The sequence below is a fragment of the Emydura macquarii genome, unplaced genomic scaffold, assembly GCF_026122565.2.
Source record: "Emydura macquarii macquarii isolate MOO-44397 ecotype Brisbane River unplaced genomic scaffold, CSIRO-AGI_Emac_v2 contig_365, whole genome shotgun sequence".
Classification (NCBI taxonomy): domain Eukaryota; kingdom Metazoa; phylum Chordata; order Testudines; family Chelidae; genus Emydura; species Emydura macquarii.
The window spans coordinates 136,656-157,893 of record NW_027130502.1 but is presented as its reverse complement, the minus strand read 5'-3'; the positions used below and the strand labels follow the sequence as shown (position 1 = coordinate 157,893).

The following is a 21,238-nucleotide window of genomic DNA, read 5'->3' as shown; positions in this document are numbered from 1 at the left end:
CCTCTTCACCAGCTGACTTAGATTCCACCAGCTCTCTGGGCAGAGCCTGAGGTGTAAGATTCCCAGAGCAGCTCCCAAAGTGCGGTGAGCTGGCAGAATTTACCATTTATTATCGTCCCAGTGAAATCGATGCAATGGGTCTCGGCCCCTCTACAAAGGCTGGCTGGGCCTTCGCAGGGAGTGGAGCTCAGATCGAAGCAGGTCGGGCACTGCCACCCATTCAAGTCGGTGTTCTTCTGGGACACTGACAACCAAGAGAGAGAGAGACACACACACAGTTATGTGGGGGAGGGGGGCATTAAACTACATTGAGACCGGTGGATGTGCCCATTGCCCTGCATTGCCCGAGCAAGCGAAGGCTCCTACAGCACCAGCCGGACGGCATTTCTCTCTCTCTGTCACAGGCAACTTCTGAACCCGGCATCCCATGAATTCCAGGATTGTCCAGCATTTTCTAGGCACCCAGGGCCAGAACCCTGCTGTCTTTGGGAGAAATCAAAACCGCCCCCCCACCCAGCACCCATCTAATTAGCCCAGCCACCTCGTGATGTCTGCAGATCAAACAGCTGGTGGATCGGCCCATTGACCCCCCATCTCAGCTCTGCCCAGTGTCCCAGGGGTGCAACATGGTGACACCCTGAATGACGGATCTCCCGAACAGAAAGAAGGATGATGGTGGGGGCAGGGAGAATGGGGATGAAGGGGACATAGACACAGACCCAGGCATGGGGGGGATGAGGAAAGAGGAGCTTGGGAGGCTGCACTGAATCCTTGGCAAAGGCGGGGATGTCTCCAAAGCATTTCAAGAACTTGTTGAATGATCTGTGCCCTCCTGTGTTATTTCCCAACCGATCTCTGAGTAGCTGAAATCCCCCATCACCACCGAGTCCTGGGCTTTGCATGATTTCGTTAGTTGTTTAAAAAAAGCCACATTCACCTCTTCTTCCTGGGTAGATGGTCTGGGGTCGACCTTTACATCCCGCTTCAGTTCTACCCCTTTTATCCTTACCCAGAGACTTTCAACAGGTCCGTCTCCTATTTCCAGCCCGACCTCAGAGCCAATGTAGACATCTTTGATATACAAGGCAACACCCGCTCCCTTTACCCCTGCCTGTCCCTCCTGGACCAATAACCCAGCCCTGTGTATTATCCCACCAAGCCCCTGTGACGCCGGTTACGTCGTAGTCGTGGTTACTCACTAATTCCAGAACTGAAAGCGACAGGAAATCAAATTGTTTTGGAAAATGTCCAAACGGGCTGTTCTCAATTTTTCACACAAGAACCAACGGGGATAAACTGGCCAGTGACCGCCAGGCCTGGGACCCTGGAGTAGGTTTCCAACCATCAGAGGAGGGAGGTCTTGGAACAGCTTCCCATGGGAAGGGTGGGGGGCAAATCCACTAAGTAGTTTGAAGATGGAGCCTGACAGGTTATTGAAGGTTGAGATTTGAGCAGATCCTGGTGGCTGTTCTCAGATGCAGCCCTCGCCCTTCAGATTTCAAATAGTTAGAAAATCGGCCCCAACTGTTCTACCCCCTGGTTTAGAGACCCGCCAACTACATGTATTTCAATGGGAGACAGAAATAACATTCAAGTAATTGGACGTTTGGAGCAATAAAGTGATGAAATGGTAACAAAATTGTGATGGGAGCTTGTTCACATGAACAATTTGATCGTGGTCAGTGGAGGGGGTTTAAGGGTCTGGTGGGGTGTGAATCTATCCTGCGTTAGTCTGCACGGTCTAGCTTTCCATGTGTATGTTGCCGACGTGCGTGAACCGTTCGTTAATGTGCTGTGAGCGAGTCCCCTTTCACGGCGCCCTAACGACCGGATCATGTGCATCAGCTGGGGGCACACGGAGAGCTAGAGTCACAGCCCAGCTCACCGCCGTCGAACTGTTCGTGTGAACAAGCCCTAAAACAGGGACATTGAGAAGAGATCCCTACGTACCGCCCCATATACCCGCGTTACAGTAATCTCCCTTGACGCATTGTACGGCGTCGATCCTCAGGTACTTGTCAGTTCCAACGGTGAAAGAGATGGAGTCTTTTAGGTTGCTGTTAGAGTCATCTACACATCCTTTGAACAAACCCGTGGCCTCTGTCCCATCTGTAATAAAGAAAGAAAACAGAAAAAGGCAATGAGCAGCTGAAGGGGAACCTCGAGTAGGAGCAGGGAGGTTATTTCACCTCCGTGTTTGGCCCTGTGGCAGACGCTGCTGGGACCCTGTGTCCAGTTCTGGGCCCACAAGTCAAGGCGGATGCTGGTCAGGTGGGGAGGGTCAGAGAAGAGCCACGAGGCTGTGTCACGCTGGTTAGATTGTGGGGGGGGAGCATTTGTCATCTTGTGTAACATTAATATGTCGAAATCATAACGATTCATGTGAGATATGCCATGGCAGGTACTGTTAGAATGGCTATAAAGTGCTAAGTCAGATGATGATGTTTATATTCATGTGTTATGTGTGTAGCAGAAGTTTATGAATATATTTAATATATCTGTGTTTCAAATTGTGCTGGCTGGGACACACCCAGACAGAGGCGGCAGGACAATAGCCTGCTTAATGGCCCATGAAAACCTTTACAGAAGCACAGGGCCCAGGAAGAAACTAAAGGCAGACCTGAAGAGTTACCAGGATTGGCCCATGTGACTCTGGACTCCATTTTAGCTCCTGTAAGTTTCCACAGGCCGCATGGCCAGGGACAGAGGGTCTATAAGATCAAACCACAGAAACCATTTTCTGTCCAGCTGCAGACACACACCTACCTCTGGATCAATTCATTTTGCAGCTGAAACGAAGGACTTAGACCCATCCAGATACTGGATGTGAACCAGAGGAACTGTACAAGCTGCAACTCCACATTTCTTCCAGAAACCTGATGTACATGGACTTTTAATCATTTGTATGTATCTGATTGCTCTAATCCTTTAACATTTCTCTTTTGGTTTCTTTCTTTCTTTTTACAATAAACCTTTAGTTTAGTTACTAAAGGATTGGCTGGCAGCGTAGTATTTTAGGTAAGATCCAAACTTATATTGCTCTGGTGCTGTGGCTGACCCCTTGGGGTCAGAGGGAACCTTTGTAATAAAGAGCAGAGAGTTTAAATAACTGGTCTCTTTACTGGACCTGGTGCTGATTTGGGAGCCAGGAGCTGAAAGGCAGAAAAAGGGGCTGTGTGTATTTGTGGACTGGCTTCTGTGGGGATTGAGAAGTGCAGTTTGTGGCTGGTTGGGAAGTCTGGCTTCAGTGTCACCCACCAGCGCTGGGAGAATCTGCTCTCTGTTTGCAGCCTGCCCTGACCTTGGCATTATCAGTTGGCTACCCTGGGCACGGGACGGGTCACAGGTTGATTCCAGGGTTAGAAAACCTGCCTTAGAGTGAGAGACGGCGGGGGCTCGATCTATTTAGCTTCACACAGCGAAGGTTCAGGGGTGACCTGATCCCCTCTGTCAGCACCCACAAGGGGAACAAATATTGGATCCTGAGTTCGTCAGTCAAGCAGGGTTGGAGGACTCTGGGTGACCATGTGAAGTAACCTGAGTTACAGCTTCGTCCCCACTGCAAAGTGGGTGGGTTCCAGCCCAAGTTAGAGTGGAACCTGGGTCTACACTACACCCCGACCTGCGTTAACCAGCTGAACTCAAAGAGAACAAGTGAACTCAGCTGGAGTGAAGAGCTCCGGGAGTGGAACATGGAGAAGGTTTGGAATCTCTTTAAGTCAAAGGGGCCAAAACTAGCCTGAATTCGCATCTCAAGCCAGGGGGAAACACTTGTAAGGAAGGGCACAGCGTCCAGTTTGAAGTTGAAAACAGTGAATAAAGCACCAGGGGTGAAATCCTGGCCCCACTGACGGCAATGGGAGGTTTGCAACTGACTGCAGTGGAGTCAGGATTTCAAACCGCCCTGTGTTCCCGTGTCTATGTCAGACACAGAAACGTTGCCGGAATCTATCAAGCGTCGAGCACCTACTGCGTGTTCTGTGCCGTGTGAGTGTGGTTTGTTGCTGGGCTGTGCTGGGGTTGGTCTGAGCAATGAAGATGACGACAGGCTTCCGGGCGAGATGTGCCTGGGTTGACGGCAATGTCACCTACCTGATGCCAGTGTATTTTCTTCTGCCACCGTAATGCAACCACCTGCAGCCTTCAATCCTGGGCAGATTTTTGGATTCTGGCAGATCCTTAAGTTGGTGCAGAGATTACATGTCAGGGCATCTGCAGGAGAAAGAAGAATAAGTGTCACTCACATTCCTTAATTGGAGTCTTCACCCTCTGCCCCAAACAAGCTGAGGCGGTTCTGGACCCAATTGCCTCCAGGATGCTCAGCAATAGCAGAATTTCAGCCATGGGGCCAGGGTCAGACTGAGGGCGGGTGAAGGGGGTGGTGCTCTTCCCAAGTTCCACCCAAAAAATAAGCTCCACCCACCCAAGATGTTGCTCCTGTGTTGCAGGTGTTCACAGTATTGGAGCGTCGCTGGCTTGGTAGCGCACGTTGGCGGAGACTGTGGCATGCCCGGGGCCTCTTGCAGCCCTCCATTGCCCTCACAAACTCCTGCAGCGCCCCTCCCACCTCTTCTATCTCAGGGATGCGATGCAAGCCCCCCACTCCTTGCCCCATATCAGGAGGTCTGTGTGTGCCCCCCATTCCCTCTCCCCCCACCATCATCCTTCTTTCTGGCTGGCAGATCAGCCACTCATGGTGTAACGTGTTAAACTCCATTGGGGCGACGGGCACAGCTGGGCTGGGGGGTGCTGTTGTGATGGAAGATGTCAATGGTACCAGCAACCAGTTCTTTGACCCATACACAGTTACAGACGTGCCTGGGCTGGCCAGAGGCCAAAAGGCTCTGTGTGTCTCTGATTTTGTCCTTTCTGTTCTCTGATTTCCTCCAAATCAATAGGGTTTTGCCCAGGGATGCCTCAAATTTTGGAATTGATCGGATGCAGCATTCAGACGTTATTGTGTTGCACAGAAGCAGAGAAATCCCGCTGAGGTGAGAGCAGCCTGGCTCCGGGCTGGCAGCTGGCCAGCAGAGGGGTCCGACAAAAAGGTTTGGGATGGAGAAACCAGCTGTCTTGGCCCTTAGCCTCGTGGGGATTGCCTCACATTGGGAGGGTTCTCAGCTGGGCTCCCAGGTTTACAGCCCAGTTACAAAGCCCTGAGTCTCTAGGACATAGAGGTGGCTTACATTAACGCCAGCTTTGCACACATCCCTCTGGATCAGCACAGTTGTTTGCAATCTGTGGGGAATGGGAAGGATGGAAATTTCCAGGCAAAAAAAATTTGTTCAGCAAAACAAAAGGACGTTCGTTGTCTCTTGTTCCCTCAATTACCATTGACAGAAATTGCATTAAACCCAGCGTACGTACACGCGCAAACCCCTTGGGCACATGTAAGCGTTAAATCTGTACAGCGCCCTGCACACAAGCTGGGTAAGTACAGCAACTTTACAAGTTTTCTTTTAGAGAGTCTCAGATTTTCAGGCTATGGCGATGATCTAGTCTGAGCTCCTGCACAGCCCAAGACAGAGAACCTCGCCCAGCCGGGCCTGCATCCAGCCCAGATCTGATGGGTGAGCTGGAGCCAATCTTTTAGACAGACGTCCAGTCTCAATGTACAGACTCCAGGTGAGGGAGAATCCTCCCTGTCTCATGATAAGCTGCTGCCAGAGTTAATTCCACCTTGGATTGGTCTAAATTCAACTCCCAGCCATTGGATCTCATTCTGCCTTTGTTTAAATTGCAGGCCTGATTCCAGGTTTCGCTTGATCTGCGAGCAGTGTAATTTAGTGCTATATTCAGTCCCCTTTATGCTGTCAAAGCCGTGCAGAGGGGCCTTCATGGAAATCAGAATAAAGGCAGTATCCTGTAATGGTTTCCCTCAGGCCTGGTCTGCTCTAAACATTTAGGTAGAAATAGCTACAGCCTTTGAGAGATGAAAAGTCCACACCCTGAGCACCACAGATAGGACGACCTAACCCCAGAGTGGATGCAGGTCAATGGGTGAATGCTTCCCTCGGCTTTGCTCCCGTCACTCGGGGAGGTGGAATTCCTACAGAGACAGAAAACCCCTTCCCCTGGGATAGGCTGGGTCTTCACTGCGGGGCTCTGCCGGCACAGCTACAGCGCTGGAGCTAGGCTGCTACAGTAACCGTAGTGTAGACATGGCCTTATACCATCCACAGAGCTAATCCCACCTCCCTACACAGGCTGGACATTCCCCTGATCATCGATCTGCGGGGTACACAAGTGTAGACGTGCATGAGGGTTTAAATGGCCCCAACACCAGCTAACTCACCTTGTGCACGCGTTGTAGCTAGGAGAACAGGGAGAAGGCAGAGGATGAAGGAAGCCATCACGGTGCTGGGGAGTGCATGGGGCTGGGCTGGCAGCTGAACGGAGCCGTCTGACCTCTGAGACATTGATTTTCCTTCGGGGATGCTCAGGTTCCTCCCCTGAATCAGACCGGTTAAGTTAGAACCCTGTCAGGTCTAGGAGTGGTTCCCCTTCCTCCCGCTCCTCCAGTGCGTGTTACTTTGCACTGATCCAGACTGAACTTCATCCGCCGTCACGTTGCCCACCAGCCCAGCTCTGCCAGGTCTCGCTGAAGTTCCGGACTAACCTAAATAAGTTTGCCTCAGTTGCAACTTTCACCACCTCATTGCTCACCCCCCCAGCAGGTCATTTGAGTTCCTTGAGCGCTGGACCTGGGGTAGATCCTTGACACCTCCACTGCTGAGCTTTTGCCATCACACAAAAATTCATTACCAGGAATTCCTGCTCTGTTTTCTAGAGAAACAAGGTAGGGGAAAGACACAAGCTCCCGTGCGACACAAAACTCTTCCTCAGCCCAGCCTAGCTCGAAAGCTCGTGTCTTCCACCAGCAGAAGCTGGTCTAGGAAAAGCTATTCCCTCCCCTGCCTTGTCTCTGTAATGATCTGGGACCGACACAGCCTCAACAACGCTGCAAACGCCTGTTTTCTGGCATTTGTCCTGTGTCTCTTCCAGGACAGTCCATTGCCTCCCACCCCAAGACAGCTTCGATTCCTTAACTCCCTGTGCTGATGTAAGGGTCTATGAGCCCCTCACTGGAACTGAGCGGGTCTTGGGCTGGCATCTCTGGAGGAAGCAGGACCCTGGACCGGACACAGCCCCAGGGTCAGTGGAGAGAGGCCAACTCAGGTCAGCCTGATTGACAGGGCGGGCCAGCCAATGAGGGAGACAATAGGGTGCGGGGAGCCCCGCCCTCCGTGTGAGCTGGAGCTGCCTGTGCCTGGGCTGAGCTGACCAGAGCCAAGGACAGAGCAGCCAGCACCTGGAAGAGGAGCATGGAAAGCTGGGCTGGGCTGAGCTGACACGACCCACAGCAGCAGAGCCAGAGGGCAGCCCAGAGAGCAGAGCTAAGCAGTGCTGAGCACAGTTGCACTGAGCAGAGTGAAGCAGGAGCTGGGGCTGAAGCATCTGGAGCCGGGTGCCGTGAGCAGCTGGGCAGAGCGAAGGGGACCCTGGGGCGCGTGGCCACTGCCAGAGCAAGTGTCTGACTCTGCATCTCTGCAGCACAGCCAGGCCTGGGCAGGGGCCTGCCATGTGTGACACAGACTATATTGCTTTGCACTGTGTGCAGTGATCAGTGGGGCAGGGAAGTGCCCAGTGCAGAGTTAGCACCCCGGAGTGGGGACACCCTAGCCCCTGCCCTAAGGGACCACAGCAAGATAGGGGGGTTGAGCTCCAGGAATCCTGGGCCCAGCCTTGTCGGGGTTACAGGCACCCCACCACACAGGAGAGTGGGAGGGGAGCCCTTGAGGTCAGGTGGGGCCTCTGGTAAAGGGAGCGGGAGCAGGGACTTAGATCCTTTTGCTAGTCAACTCTACCAGGGTACTGTACAAGCAAGGAAAGTTCCCCACAATAGGGGGCCCATTCCCCCGCTTACATAATTGGCGTCACAAACAGGATCCTATTCATAGGATCCACCTCATTGGTTAACTGGTTGAGTTCCGGTAGCACGGTCCAGGTCTGTTTGAGAGCCCAACCATGGCTGGGATTGAAGAATTACGGGCCCAGTTTGCTGAACTCCAACGCAGATTTTCAGACCAAGCTGAGGCATTACAACGAGCCAGAGATGAACAGAGAGAAGCCTTATCGCTGGCTAAGGCAGTAATAGACCAACAGAGAGCAGAAGCTGAGAAACCTCCTACCATGTATGTCCCACGGGAGCAGAAGATCACAGAATTCAGTGGGTTCTGACTAGACCAGGATACATTACAATAGAGGAATGGATCAAGTCTGCGAAGGCAGCTATGCGTGTGCCACGAGTACCTGAAGAAGATCGTGTGGACTTCATTGAGGAACACCTTAAGGGCCAGGCCAAGGCCATAGTAAAGTTCATGGCACAGGCAGACAAAGCAGATGTGGAAAAAGCGTCTGAACTCCTCATAGAAGTGTATGGAGACAAGGTACCCCTTGGAACCCAACTAAAGGAGTTCTTCGAGAGAAAACAGGAGCCCGGTGAAACTGTCTGGGCACACGCGGATGATCTCTGGGAGAAAATGAGCAAAGTGGAGTGGCGAGACCCTCGACGAGTTCCAGACCCGGATCTGGTTCTGAAAGAGCAGTTAGTGCTGGGGCTCCAAGATGACTCCCTCCACCGGGAAATGAAAAGGGGGTTTAAGGAAGAGCCTAGTAAGAAGTTCCATGAACTAATGCAGGCTGCTATTCATGGTCTGAAGAAGAGGAAGTTCTGGTGGGAGAGACAGCCAAGCGTAACACCCATACACCAAGTGGGGGCCTAGTGAATGCAACTACTGGGGAAAAAGCCCTGCCCCAAACAGAGTTAACACTAGAAAGTTTAAGTGAAGCTGTCCAAAAATTGATGGCCCAACAGGAGGAGATGCTGAAAGAGATGACCAAGGTGATGAAAGAAAAAAAATCGCACTAATTTGCCAATGTAACTAAGGACCCGGGGACCCCGAAGGCCCCCACTGAAGGATGAGCTAGGAAGGTACATTTGTTACACTTGTGAAAGGCCAGGACACACTAGCCGAGAATGTCCAGTGAGAAGAAGAACAGAATCCCAGGTATTCAAAACCAGTGGGGCACCAGGAGTGAGTGGCCTATCTATAGTAGAAGGCCAAGTGGTAGCAGAAGGATTCCTAGGCCTGTCCTTGGTGGAAAATCAGTCTGCATACGATGTTGAAGGGAACGCCGACAGTGCCAGCATATCCAGTGATTTCTGTGAGTGAGTGTTTGGAGACTGTCTAACTGATGAAGTATGTATAGCAGGGGTGAAGACAGATGTTTGTTAGATACTGACTCAGAAGTCACCACCATCACTGAGTCGCATTTTCAACAATATTTGAAGGACAAGGAGCTGCTCATGCATAGCACACAGTCTGTACGTCTAACAGCAGTTAATGGACTGGCAATCCCAGTGGTGGGGTGCCTGGAAGCAGACATAAAGTACATGGGCCAGACACTGCAAAGAAAATGCTTCTTCATCCTGAAAGACACAGTCCCGGAAGGAAGTCATGTGGGAGAAGGAATCCCAGGGATTCTAGGAATGAACATCATTAGTGAGTGAAGGAGCTACTGTTGCCAGGAGAAGGAGCGAGGAAGATGAACCGACATGGGCACTCTAAGAAGAATGCTGTGCTGAGCAGAGTACTGGCTCGAGCGGAGTGGCAGAGTTGTTCCCTGGACCCCACTGGGCAGATTGGAAATGTTACGGTGGGCAGAAGACACAAGACAGTTATTCCTCCCTGGAGGGGAAAGATCCCTGATGAACGCTGCAGGGTAGCAGGAAATACCAATGGATATCGAGTGCGTGTAGAGCCGACATCTGAGGCAAGTCTACCTAATGGCTTCTGACCAGCCAATGTACTGACTAATGCTGCCAAAGGAAGAGCACCAGCGAGTCTTCTAAATTCGAGTGTGAAGGCTGTGGAGTTGCACCCTCAAAACAGAACAGCAGAGGCCAGGGGAGATGGTTCCTCAAGAGATGGTAACACTTGAAGAAGATGGAAATGAACTGCAGGTGAGAAGGAGGGAGAAGAGAGAACAAGTTACCTTTCCTCAAGAAAAGTGTGGTGGGAGACTGCCAGTTCCAGCCCAAGCGCAGCCCCAGGGGCTGATTCCTGCACAGGGGCTAATTTGAGGGTGTTGCCAGAGAAGCACCAAGAAGTTTTCTCCTCTAAAGACAAGGTGACCGATTTTGATGACTGGGTCAAAGGTGTCCATGGCAGGCTAAGGACAACCTGTGAAGTTGCTCTCAGTACAACTAAAGACACAACCCAAGGTAACAAAAGGACTTATGATCTCCTGTCCAGCAGGGCTCCCATAAGGCCTGGTGACCGTGTACCAGTTCGTAACCATAGACGCCAGCAACGTAATAAAATACATGACCAGTGGGAGTCAAATCCCCACATCATGGTCGCTCGCAACAATCTTGAACTGGCCCAGCCTTGTCAGGGTTACAGGGACCCCACCACACTGGAGAGTGGGAGGGGAGCCCTCGAGGTCAGGTGGGCCTCTGGGTAAAGGGAGCGGGAGCAGGTACTCAGATCCTTTTGCTAGCCCACTCCCCCGGGGTAGTGAACAAGCAAGGAAAGTTCCGCACAAGAGAGGGGCCATTCCCCCGCTTACACTGAGGGAGCTTCCCAATGGCTTTTTGAAAGTCCAAATCAATTGTTATCAAATCAACTGGTTCTTCTCTGCTCCCTGAAACGGGAACATTCAAAGCAGACAAAGGAAGTTCAATGCCTGACTCCCACTGAGTCTCAGGGGACGCTGGCCACCTCGCTGCCCTGCTTGCCTTTGAAAATCTCCCTCTCTTGTCCACGCACCATTCCATCAGGGAGAGTCTTTTCCTGTGCAAAAACTGAGCCAGTTTATCCCTGCTCTACCAGCTTCATGGGGTTGTATAATGGGACCTTCATCTGAAACATATCTCCATTCTTTACGTGCTTTGCAGCAGATAAGGGAAGATTACAAAGAATGGGCTCACACGGCATTAAAAACTCTTACCTTCAGCCGCACAATGGTTCAGGTAACCTCTTAGTTCTCTCTACAACCGAAGAGATGCACCAGCTGGTCCAGCACAGCCTCTTTAATCGGATTCATCTGTAAATGGGGAGTAACAGTGAATGATTTACTGAAATGTAATAAATTATTCGACACTCACCCCTGGGCCCTCCCTCTTTCGGAACAAATCATATTGACCCTTTCTCAGCCCATCAGCTCGTGTTTTATAGAACTCGTCCTATCCTGTCTGCGGGTTCGTGCAGCTGAGATAAGCGTCATATTGAGTTTGGTCACAAAGGTAGAAGTTCAACTGTTTGCACGTCAGAAGTCCTTATCCAGGTCCTGAGGTGCAATGATTGTGCAATGATACATTCACAGCAGCTGGGGAGCCAGCTCCATTTCTTCCCTTGGCGCAATAGCCAACTGAAACCAAATGGGGGCCTGGTGAGACAATCATGATGAAACTGAGGATGGCCCTGGACTGGCTCCATTATGGCAGCTCCCCTCTGTTACCAGATTTGCCCATTACCTTGGGGTACGCTCATTTATTAGGGTTACCTTCCTGGAAGGGAGGTGTGATTCTAGGGGTGTGATTCTACTAATGTACTGCGTGTGTTACTTGTGTGTTCATAGGGCTACAAGTCCCCTCCCAATGGAGCTATCCTGCAGGACCTAAGGTTTTCAGGGCTGGGTTCCTCTAGCCCCAGATTCAAATAAACCCCACACAGATCCCCACACACATTTCAGATTAACCGAGTGCATCTGAGCGGACCGGGCTATCAGCACTCTCAGCTGACCCCTTATGCGCCCCTGGACTCAGCAGGCTGGTGACACAGCACTTTCAGCAGCCACCCTTATATGCCCTTTTGCAACACACCAGAATAGAGCGCACTTCTGAGCAGGCTGAGTCCAAACAGCACTTTTCGGCTACTCCCCTTATTTGCCCCTGGACTCAATCAGGCTGGGTCAAACAGCACTTGAGCCGCGCCCTTATTTGCCCCCGGACTCCATAGGCTAGGCGGAGCAGCACTTCCTGGCTGTCCCCTTCATATGCCCCTTTACACCACAATTGTTCCAGCAGTAACCCCCTTGATGAGCAAACCCCATAGGATTTTTGGGCACTCCAGGGATCTTTGGCTTAGGTAACAGAAGCGTTACTGCAGAGCAAGATAGGGACCAAGAACACAAAGGAGTAAATGCAGTTTGGAGAGAGAGAGAGAGAAAGTGGCAACCAGCTTGATTATAACAGTTATTTTATTGCTAGATATACAAAACTTATGATACTAATAGTAATACCATCCAAGGAGAGAAACACAATCAAACACTTACAATACTGCACAATTACAGTTGGGGTATTGGAGAAAACTAGCCCAAGTTTGATTACAAAAGTAGAAAGTTACACCTGGACTGGGAGAGAGAGAGAGTGTTGGGGGAAGAGGAAATGGGGGGTGGGGGTGTCTCTCCACTCTGTGCAGCTCAGAGGTTCCCAGGAGGCAGGCTGGTCAGCTGAGGGTCTGGAGCGCTTTGAGACAGGCAGAGCCCCCAATGCAATCAGTCAGGAAGAGGGGAAGTTCCAGTGGAACTGATGAAGAATTTGGATCCAAGCATCAGAACAGGGGTTTGAACTTTGATAGGGATTTTTGTAGACACCAGGTTTGTTTATGGATAAACAATGTCTGGACAATAGGAGCTGATCCTTCCTGGCTATGGGCAGTGTTCCTTGAGGAAGCTCACAATGCAGCCAGGCAGATTCAGTGTTTTGCATATCAATACCTGGAATGGTCTGATAACTGCGGAGCTGGGTGTGCACAGGTGTGAGTTCATTTACATCAAGAGCAGAGATCTCCCATCATGCCGTGCGTCCCTGCTTTGGCAATCCGAGTTCAGTGCATTCCCTGCTGTACCAATCCCAGAGTTCAGTGCGTGTTCCATCTTCCATGGAGATGCAGGGTCTGTTCTCCATCCATGTGCTAATTGAGATGCCTCCTTTTTACATCTTGGATGTAGATGAGGCATGGGGAGCTGTATCACCCTTGATGGGAGGGTTTTAGTTGTGTCCCCTGCCTTTTCATATTGAGATGCCTTTGGCTTCTGGTTCAAGCAGCCTTTGGTTTCTGGTTCCAGCAGGCGCTGGCGGGAGAGGGGGGATTCAGGTGAATCGGATTTTTGTGCCCTGATTCCCCAAGAACACAGAGCTCCCAGGTAACACCTCCCATTCCCAGAACAAGGTGCTAAATTTGCTTATCTGTCATATCAAAGACGTGTCAAATTGAGTCACATGGGTAGGCCATCGCACCCGGCTGGGGGAATTTACTTATAGAATAACTGAGCGGAGAAGAGCATTTCAGCCTTTGTTGCATTTCAGGCCAGTTTTGCTCCCTGCGGCTGTAGACGTGTGTTGGGGGCTTCCAGACAGAATCCGGGCATTACGATCTCCAGGAGTCTAAAGAGAGAGAGAGAGAGAGTGAGGTTTGAGACAGACTGATGAAAAGTGCGATGTAAAAGCTGGGGATTATTTATATCCAAGTCACACTGTGCGGCTCGGATTCAGCTGGCAGGTGGTGCTATCGTATCGGCACCTCACTGAATTCACAGCCTTGCTCTCTAGAGTCTCGGCTTTCATTGACAAACCAAGAGTAAGGCCAGATCTACCCCCAAAACGTTCATCTGCAGAGCTAAGTGGGTTAGGGACGTGATTTTCTGTGGCATCGCTGGGTAATGCCCTAGTATAGATGCAGTTAAACAGACAGGAAAACCCTTTTGCCCGTAGAGTTTATTTCTGTCTTCCTGTTGAAGCTGTTCCACGTTGTGTAAATTAAATATTCATTGGAGCAAGACCTTGAGTCGTCCCCCTCCCAGGCCCAGAGTCATTCCCTCTCTTCTCCTCTGGTTCTCTGTGACCCAGTGAATAGGGGGAATCTCAAGTAAGAGCAGGGAGGTGATTCCCTCTGGATTTGGCCCTGGGTAAGCGCTGCTGGGATCCTGGGGTCAGTTCTGGGGCCCACAGTTCAGGAAGGACGTTGGTCAATTGCAGAAGATCCACGAGGACGGTGAATAGGTTAGAAAACCTGCTCTACAGCCATAGACTCCAGGGCTCAACCTACTTATCTTAACACAGAGAAGGTTCAGGGGCAGCTCGATCCCAGTCTGTCAGTACCTACATGGGGAGCAAATCTTTAATAACGTGACCTTCAGCCTCGCAGAGCCATGATCCCATGGCTGGAAGCTGAAGATGGACAAATTCAGGCTGGAAATAAGGTGTACATCTTTAACAGGGATGGGAATTAGCCACTGGAACGATTTCCCCAGGGTTGTGGTGGATTCTCCATCTGTGACAATTTTTAAAGCAAGACTGGCTGCTTTCACTGAGAGATCTGCTCCAGGGATAATTTGGGGGGCACTCTGTGGCCTGTGTGATACAGGAGGTCAGGCGAGAGGGTCCCAGTGGTCCCTGCTGGCCTGGGAATCTGTGACTGTTTAAATATTTTATACCAAGTGGAACAGCTTGAAAAGGAGAGATTGAGAGAGACCCAGCCTGCAAGAACCTGTGCCTAGAGAGGTCAGGCCAGGCTCCTGGAACGGACGGGCAGGCACATGAAAGAATCATCCCAGCCTCTCCCCCAGCCAAGATCAGCTCTAACCACTAGGCTGTTGCATAACACGAGGCTTCTTCAGCCCTATTGTGTGGGGGCAGCGATCTCTGAGAACACCTGCTGCATTGGGCCCTGCAGGCCAGGGGGCTGCCTAGTTTGCTGGGTCCTGCCGAGGTTTAGGTGCAGGCGAGGTGCCCAGCGGCTGGGCAGAGTCAGGGCTGGGTGTTTTCTGCACAGGCCCAGCAGCAGAGTTTCAGGGGACTTTCCTGTTAAATGTCCACTGGCAAAGGAAACCCTGCAACAGCACGGCTCACAGTCCGGTTCTAGAGACTCAGACTCATGCTCTGGCGCTGAAACCAATGCTGTAGATGTTGCCTCAGGCTCTGAGATCTGCCCCCCATGCTGGGTGTCAGGGCCCGAGTGCGAACATTTATAGGGTGCGTACAGCGCCGGGCGCGAGCCTGGCTCTCTGATGCCGGTGCTGTGTCTGGCTGCCATGGGTCTTTTTCGGCAGCCGAGATGCACCCTGGGCAGCCGGCAGGTTGGGGTGGCTCCGGGTGAGATGGCAGAGGCTTTGTGAAGCTCCGTGGTGCCTAAATGGGGACGTGGGCGTTTAAGGAAACCTTGGAAACATGACCCCAGCGTGGCCAGTGCAGCTAGTGACTCTGCAGAGAGCCCAAGACAGCGGCTCCGACCCTCATCTCAGCAAGGTGTGAAGTCAGCCAGTGACTTTGGGGACGTGCACAGCCTGGCAACGCCCGGTCTGTGGCACCGGCTTGTGGATTCACAGTGCCCAAGCCCCTGCTCTAGCGCCCGCACTACGCTGTAAACCTGGGTTTGCCGTTGCTGCGCCTGGCTCTCCCGGCCGTGCTAACGTGTCCACACTGCACAGTGCGCAGCTACTGACCCGGGGCTGTGGCTGGAGCTGTGTCCACACTGCACAATGACAGGACCTGGGACTCGGGCTCTGACGCACCCGCCTAGCAGCATCCTAGGATCCAGGCCCTGAGTGTTTGCTGACTGGAGTCAGGCTGATTTGTGTGTGGACGAAAGCAGGGACTTGGTCTCAAACCTGAATCAGAGCCTGGCCTTCGTGGGCAGTGTAGATACCCTCTGAAGATGGTCACATTAATACCACCCTATACCGAAAACCAACTGACCACAATACATATCTTCATGCCTCCAGCTTTCACCCTGGACACATTACACGATCCATTGTCTACAGCCAAGCCTTAAGATACAACCAGATTTGCTCCGATCCCTCAGACAGAGACAAACACCTACAGGATCTCTATGAAACATTCTTAAAACTACAATACCCACCTGGAGAGGTGAAAAAACAAATTGACAGAGCCAGACGAGTACCCAGAAGTCACCTACTACAGGACAGACCCAACAAAGAAAACAACAGAACACCACTGGCCATCACCTACAGGCCCCAGCTAAAATCTCTCCAACACATGATTAAAGATCTACAACCTATCCTAGCAGATGATCCGTCTCTCGCTCAGGCAGGGGGTGGCAGACCCATCCTGGCTTACAGACAGCCCCCCAACCTGAAGCAAATACTCACCAGCAACCGTACACCCTACAAAAAGTCCAACCCAGGAACCTATCCCTGCAACAAACCCTGTTGCCAGCTCTGCCCACACATCGACTCTAGTGACAGCATCACTGGTCCTAACCACATCAATCACACCATAAGGGGCTCATTCACCTGCACATCCACTAATGTTATATATGCATCATGTGCCGGCAATGCCCCTCTGCCATGTACATTGCCCAAACTGGACTGTCACTGCGCAAAAGGATGAATGGACACAAATCAGACATAAAAAATAATAACATCCATAAACCAGTTGGAGAACACTTCAGTCTCCCAGGGCACTCTGTCGCTGACCTGAAAGTTGCTGTACTTCTCCAAAAAAACTTCAAAATCAGACTTCAGCAAGAAACTGCTGAGTTAGAAATGATCTGCAAACTTGACACATTCAAACTGGGTTTAAACAGAGATTTGGAATGGCTCTCTCACTACAAGAGGTAAATTGCTTTGATCACCCATTCTCACCTCCTACTCAATGACTGTCATTAGACCTCAAGTACCCGGCTTTCATCCACATCCCCATTGTTCTCTATGCACTTGTTTTGTATGTGATGCCTATTTTACTTATTTTATGTATCATTTCCATCTACTGCATCTGAAGAAGTGAGCTGAGACTCACAAAAGCTTATGCCTACTGAAATTAAATTTGTTAGTCTTGAAAGTGCTACATAAGTTGTTAAGTCTCCTGTGTTACCAGTAATCAATGGGGAAATTGTGAAGGGGGGGTGCATGAATGCAAGCAATTGTCTGTATTTAGCCAGGGATGCTGTGACAAGGAAGAGAATGTCTCTAACCTTGGGGTGGTGGAGGATAGCAGCTTGTATGTTCAAAAAAGCAGTTCCTCTGCTGAAAGAAAAACTGTCTCCCAGAGCTTGTCTGTAAGCAGCCAGGAGGGCTGGGGCAAAGGGGAGAAAAGCATTTGTCTGATAAGAATAGCAGTTTATCTGTTGCGGGTAATGACTCGCCCATGGGGGAACGTGCTCTGGTCCCCAAAAGTTTTTCTGGGAACAGCCATGTGGGCTGGGACAAAGGGAAGGAAATCTCAAATTATTTGGATGCTAAAAATAGCAGTTTGTCTGCTGTGGGAGAATTGAAGATCCAGGAAGGAAGTGTTCCTAAACCTGTGTCTGTTGGGGGTAATGACTTGTCCATGGGGGAAGCTACCCCGGTCTCCAAAAGTTTGTCTGGGAACAGCCATGTGGACTAGGACAAAGTGGAAGAAATTTTGAATTGTTTTAGTGTTACGAATAGCAGTTTATCTGCTGGGGGGGGAGGTGATCCCCAGTGTACTCTCTGTGAAGCAGGCAGAAAGTACTGTTCAGCTTATGCTGGTGGAGAATTTGTCAGTTGGTATACCAGCAGTGGTTCTGGATTCAACTGAGACCCAGGAAAGAAAGGTTCCTAAGCCTGTGTCTGTTGGGTGTAATGGCTTGCCCATGAGGGAAGCTACCCCGGTCCCCAAAGGTTTGTCTGGGAACAGCCATGTGGGCTGGGACAAAAAGAGGAAGTATTGGACAGCTGAAGTTGCACAGCAGGACAGATGTAGAATTTGTCCCTTGGAAAAAGGGGAGGCAAACTCTCACCTCTGAATGCGTCGGGTGTATGGGGCAATCTCTTAGTGGACCCAGGTACGTCTGGTGCTACGTGGAGTCAGAGACTGGCAGTGAAAAAACATCAGAGCCCTGTTTGTGAAAGACTAGTGAAAACGGTTGCTGTCTCTTTAAAACCAAGCCCAGACTTCAATCAGATAACAGTTAAGACTTTGAGACTTCTGTGGCACTTTAAAGACTAACACATTTAATTTTTGTAGACATAAGCTTTCGAGAGACTCAGCTCTCTCCCTCTACAAAAATTAAATGTGTTAGTCTTTAAAGTGCCACAGAACTCTCGTTGTTTTTGCTGTATACAGACTAACACGGCGACCCCTCTGAAGTTAAGACTTTGGAAACTAGTGAACTAGCTAGTGTGTGTGTGTGTGTGTGTGTGTGGGGGGGGGGGGGGGGTGTAAAGCAAATTACCTGCCCGGCAGGGGGAGGAAAATCCACTCATGGCTGTTAGCAAAGAAAACTCCTGTCAGGTGTGGCCAGCTGAAGGTTGGTTAAATGTGCCTGGGATCACTCTGAATTTGAGTGAAATTCAGAATGAGTTTGTTAGGGCTCAAAGAGGATGTTTCTTTGGAGGGGGCCAGAATGGGGGTCCAAAGCTTAGCCCCAGCAGGGGGGGCAGGTAGATTTTCCAGGCATGTGGGCTTACTATACAAAGAATTCCCTCCAGGGGAAAAGCAGCCTCATGGAAAAAACTGTCATCAACGTATAGTGCCTGAGGGGTATGGAATTGAGCTGTTAAAGTTGGCTCACAATGATCCCTTTCCAGGACATCTGGGCATAAGAAAACTGTGTGACAGGCTGAAGGAAAACTTTTATTGGCCTTACCTGTCTGACACAGTGAGGAGTGATTGCAGCTGTGATTTGTGTCAGGAGCACAGGAGTTTGAAGGGTCCTAGGAAGGTACCCCTGCAGCCTTTGCCCATTACTGGGGAGGCGTTTGCCAGAGTGTCTGTGGATATTGAGGGGCCTCTCCCTAAACCTTCCAGAAAGGGGAAGGAGTATATTCTGAGGTGGGTGGATTTTGCCACAGGTACCCTGAGGCTGTAGCTTTATCTGATGTTAAGGCTGAGATAGTGGCCTCAGCTCTGTTTACTATTTTTAGCAGGGAGGAGTTTCCCAAGGGAATCTTGTCAGACCGGGGTGCCAATTGTATGTCGGTTGTGTCTGAGCAGCTATGGGAAAGGGGTGAAATAAGTCATCTGAAAGCTGCCCCTTATCAGACAGAGACCAATGGCTTGGTAGAAAGATTTAATGGGACGTTGAAGGCCATACTAAAATGTATGTGGACAGACACCAGAAATAACTGGGGTGTCTTGTTGCCTTATCTGCTGTTTGTGTAAAGGAGTGTACCCCAGGAGTCTACAGAATTTGCTCCTTTTGAGTTGCTTTATGGAGCAGGTCAGGGGACTCCTGGATCTGATTTATGATTCCTGGGAGGGTAACGTAGAGGTGACAGAACAACCAGTGGGGGGGGGGCTATGTGTCACAGTTTAGAGAGGATTTACAGGACCTCACAAGAGGAGCATAAATTATGCACCAGGAACCCACTATTGAGCTAACTGAACCCTTACAAATGGTTGAATGACATTGTTACCTCTACAGTGAACCTCACAAAGAAAAAGCCTGTTTTAACTAAACATGATTTTTCTGTTAATATTTGTCAATGTTAAATCTTGTCATTTGTTGCTGATGCAAGAATTGTAACAATGCAGCATGTGCCTGATACTTTATGTAAAACTCTTGAAACATGTTGAAAACTGAAGAGGGAGAGTTCCTGTGATGCATTCAGCAGTGTCCAGGGACACCCTTTCTGCATCACTTTTGTGTGGGGGGTGTCACGCTGACTGAATGAGGGGGCTTGGGGTGTATTCAGGAGCTCCAATTGCTCCCTTCTACACCAGTCTTGTGTTGGGGGTGTCATGCTGGTTAGATGTGTTGGGGGGGGGGGGGCATTTAAAATATGGGTTAACATCAATATGTCAAAAACATAATAATTCATGTGAGATATGCCATGTCAGGTACTGTTAGGAAGGCTATAATGTGCTAAGTCAGATGATGATGTTTATGTCCATGTGCAGTATGTGTAATGGAAGTTATGGCTGTATTTGCTATGTCTGTATTTCAAATTGTGCTGCCTGGGCAACACCCCAGACAGGATGGCGGCAGGATAATAGCCTGCTTAATGGCCCATTAAGACATCCCAGGTGCAAGGAGCCCAGGGGGAGAAACCAGAGATATACCTCATGGGTCACCAGGACTTGCCCATGTGACTCTGAACTCCATTTTGGTTCCTGTAAAATTCCCCGAGCAGCATGCCTGAGGAAGCACCAGGACTGGTCCATGGACTCATTTCAGTTCCTGTAAAACTCTACAAACCGCATGGCCAGGGCCAGAGGGTATATAAGGCAGAGGTCTTGGGAATCCATTTTGTCTTCAGTCACCAGGCTTTCAGTCAGGACTCAGCTTCAAACACCTGTCTACCTCTGAATCAAGTCATCTGCAACTGAAGCTGTGAACAAAGGACTGAGACACATCCAGTTATTGGATGTATCAGGGGAACTGTACAAGCCTGCAACTCCACAATTCTTCTCGAAACTTGATGTATCTGGACTTTTAATCATGTGTATGTATCTGATTGCTCTAATCCTTTAACATTTCTCTCATGGTTTATTTCTTTCTTTTTACAATAAACCTTTAGGCTGGCAGCATGGTATTTTAGGTAAGATCCAAACTTACATTGCTCTGGTGCTGTGGCTGACCCTTTGGGGTCAGAAGGAACCTTTTGAGTAAAGAGCATAGAGTTTAAATAACTGGTCTCTTTACTGGACCTAGTGCTGATTTGGAAGCCAGGACCTGAAATGCAGTAAATGTGTGTATTTGTGGACTGGCTTCTGTGTGGATTGAGAAGTGCAGTTTGTGGCTGGTTGGGAAGTCTGGCTTCAGTGTCACCCACCAGTGCTGGGATAATCTGCTCTCCGTTTGCAGCCTGCCCTGACCTTGGCATTATCACTTGGCTACTCTGGGCATGGAACAGGTCACAGTGGCATAGTCTTAGCAGGATCCACAGAACCAGAACATTTAGGTTTTGGATCAGAACCTCACGCTATTTCAAATTTTAAAATTTGATATTGAGAGTGTTAAAGATTAAAATGAGTCAGGATGAGTGATTCACAATCAGATAGAGCAATTAAAACAATATAAACCAAAAATTTGTGTGTGCAAATATATTGTGTAAATCTGTAAGGGTTTAAGGACCTAAACCAACACTCTTGGATTGTAAAACCCTATTTTGTCATTTAAGATAACTTGGTTTTGTTAGCAATTAACCCTTTGGGTACTTCCATGCTTCGTAAAGACCAAAGTCGTGGCTGTGGAAAAGTCAGCCAGACACAGGAAAAGATGGGAGTAATTCCTCTGTTTTG

The 21,238-nt window shown here is 50.0% G+C and overlaps 1 protein-coding gene across 1 annotated transcript; it reads right to left on the bottom strand.

Annotated features, from left to right (window-relative positions):
- Positions 1 to 103: 103 nt before the first annotated feature.
- LOC137141099 (phospholipase A2 inhibitor and Ly6/PLAUR domain-containing protein-like) lies at positions 104 to 6,353 on the bottom strand (the record flags this gene model as incomplete). The annotated part of the gene is made up of 4 exons (XM_067529958.1): positions 6,296 to 6,353; positions 4,093 to 4,212; positions 1,951 to 2,109; positions 104 to 244 (listed from the first exon to the last, which is right to left on the bottom strand). Coding segments are annotated over exons 1-4 (478 nt in total), but the record flags the coding sequence as incomplete, so codon positions are not given.
- Positions 6,354 to 21,238: the final 14,885 nt, after the last annotated feature.